This window comes from Sinocyclocheilus grahami, unplaced genomic scaffold (assembly GCF_001515645.1).
Source record: "Sinocyclocheilus grahami isolate Dianchi unplaced genomic scaffold, SAMN03320097.WGS_v1.1 scaffold326.1, whole genome shotgun sequence".
NCBI lineage: Eukaryota > Metazoa > Chordata > Actinopteri > Cypriniformes > Cyprinidae > Sinocyclocheilus > Sinocyclocheilus grahami.
In genome coordinates, this window is record NW_015505505.1 from 296,452 (window position 1) to 298,811 (window position 2,360).

Below are 2,360 nucleotides of genomic sequence, written 5' to 3' on the forward strand. Positions count from 1 at the left end.
CACAAGGCATTGATATTGTGTTTTATAAAAGCCCGTGAGATGTAAGGAATTGCTTGCTTGGACTCAGACCCAACAACCTGACTACCTTCTGTCATTTATCTTACATTTCACATCAGTTATCTGAGTCTTCACAGAATCAATGTTCTTAATTTGTGATGTGAAAGTCAATGATACAACAACAACAACAAAAAGACAATACCTGCTCTCTCTTTTTCTTTCTTTTTTCATGTCTCATAGAGATACATTGGGGATCCTATTATGAACATGCAACAATTGTTTTCAAATGAAGGAAAGTTTATTGTGATTTCATGAAACGAAACAGTAATGCAGTGTTTAATGCAAATTTAAATGCACATTTAGACAGGATTAGGATCTAAATGACAAAATGTATTCAACAGTGGTCAACACGTTCAATGCGAACCGGAGTAAAATCAATAATGAATGTTCCATTAAAGTGTTATGAATTAGATCCCCTCTTTATCTATACACTCTTAAAAATTAAGGCACCCAAAAGGGGTTTTCGAAATGATTCCTTAGAAGAACCATTTTTGGTTCCCCAAATAACTTTCAATGATCAGTTCTTAAAGGGATAGTTCACCCCAAAAATTAATTACTCGCACTCATGTCGTTCCAAACCAGTAAGACCTTCGTTCATCTTCGGAACACAAATTAAGATATTTTTGATGAAATCCGAGAGCTTTCTGACCCTCCATAGACTACCACGTTCAAGGCCCAGAAAGATTGTAAGGACATCGTTAAAATAGTCCATGTGACATCAGTGGTTTAACCGTAATGTTACGAAGCTTAATGACTTATTTGACGAGTTGTTGTTTTTACTTTCTTTGTGCACAAAAAGTAATCTCATAGCTTCATAAAATTAAGGTTGAACCACTGATATCTTAATTTGTGTTCCGAAGATGAACGAAGGTCTTACGGGTTTGGGATGACATGAGGGTGAGTAATTAATGACAGAATTAAAATTTTGGGGTGAACTATCCCTTTAAAAGAACATTTTTCCACTATAAAGAACCTTTTGTGGAACAGACATTTATCATGGATGTTAACGGTTCTTCATGGGAACACAGATGCCAATAAAGAACCTTTATTTATAAGAGTGTACATGCCGACAAGGTGGATTTGGAATATTTGTGGGATTGACGGGATTTATTCGGCACTTTAGACTAGTCTACACGTTCACCTCCATATAGCCTGGTTCTCCTGTGCTACAGAGTTTGGCGTTATGAGCCCAGCAAAGATGGACTTCTTGAGTGTAGAAGCGGTACTCATTCGACTGTCTAGCTTCTCTCTTTCCTCCTTACACCTCTTGAGGCAGTCGGTACACAAGCAGTCTTCCCGAACTAGATACAGACACTCCACTCTCTGGATGCGGTCCACCTCTGGAGGCTCGTCCGGAGGGATGGGGTTGGCTTTGAAGTTCAGCCTTTGCAGCTTTGGGAGGTTTTGGATGCACTTGGGCAAATGTGTCAGGAGGTTGTTGAAGAGCCCCAGTTCCTGAAGCTCTTTGAGACCAGCCACAGGTGGAGGTAGAGTCTCGATGCGGTTCATTCCCAGGTTGAGGATACGTAGGTTCCTCAGGAGCCCTAGCTCATGCGGCAGGCCAGAGGTAGTCAGATGGTTGTTGCACAGGTTGAGGCTGTGGAGGTTATGCAGACGGCCGATTGCTGCAGGAACCTGCTCCAGATGGTTGCTGTGCAGGTCGAGCGAGCGGAGGTTCACAAACTTGTCGATGGTGTCTGGGATTTTCTTGAGAAGGTTGCGGCTGAGGTCCAGCTCCTCTACGTCGCAGAGCTTCAGGATGCACTTTGGAAATGTGGCGATCGCCATGTTACTGAGGTCGAGGCGACGCTTACCATCTACGGTCACCTTCAGAGCGTTCTTGGCCATCTTGAGTGTGATTTTTCTACCGGATGGTTCATTTGATTTCTTCTTCCCTTTCACCATTGTGTCTATAAACAAAGCAACATTGTTTATGTTTTTTACCCTATTTATGAACAATACAACACACCTTGTTTTAATCAAATTCTAAGGCAACAACGCATCTATCATTAGTGAAGAAATCAATCCCATAATGCACTGACAAAGTTCACCTAAAATGGTGGATGCGGTTAATATTCAAATGAAAATGTACTATGTGACCCCAATACTGTGTGTTTTCTAGTGTACTGCGGTAGGGTTAAAGGCACACCTGAAGGAAAATCTGAAGAGTTCATTTGCAAAAACCGATAAATGCCACTTTAAAAAAAAAGAGAGCTGATTGCCGTGCATTATTCTCCACATATGGCACGATCTGAACCCTAAACACTTTTTGTCATAAAAGCCGGTTTTGTCCACTTTCAAGG

The 2,360-nt window shown here is 41.2% G+C and overlaps 1 protein-coding gene across 1 annotated transcript; it reads right to left on the reverse strand.

The window, feature by feature from the left end:
- Window positions 1–1,137: 1,137 nt before the first annotated feature.
- lrrc18b (leucine rich repeat containing 18b) lies at window positions 1,138–1,962 on the reverse strand. The gene has a single exon (XM_016294910.1). The coding sequence runs from the start codon at window positions 1,960–1,962 to the stop codon at window positions 1,195–1,197; it is 768 nt and encodes a 255-aa protein (XP_016150396.1). The 3' UTR covers window positions 1,138–1,194.
- Between the last annotated feature and the right edge of the window lie 398 nt (window positions 1,963–2,360).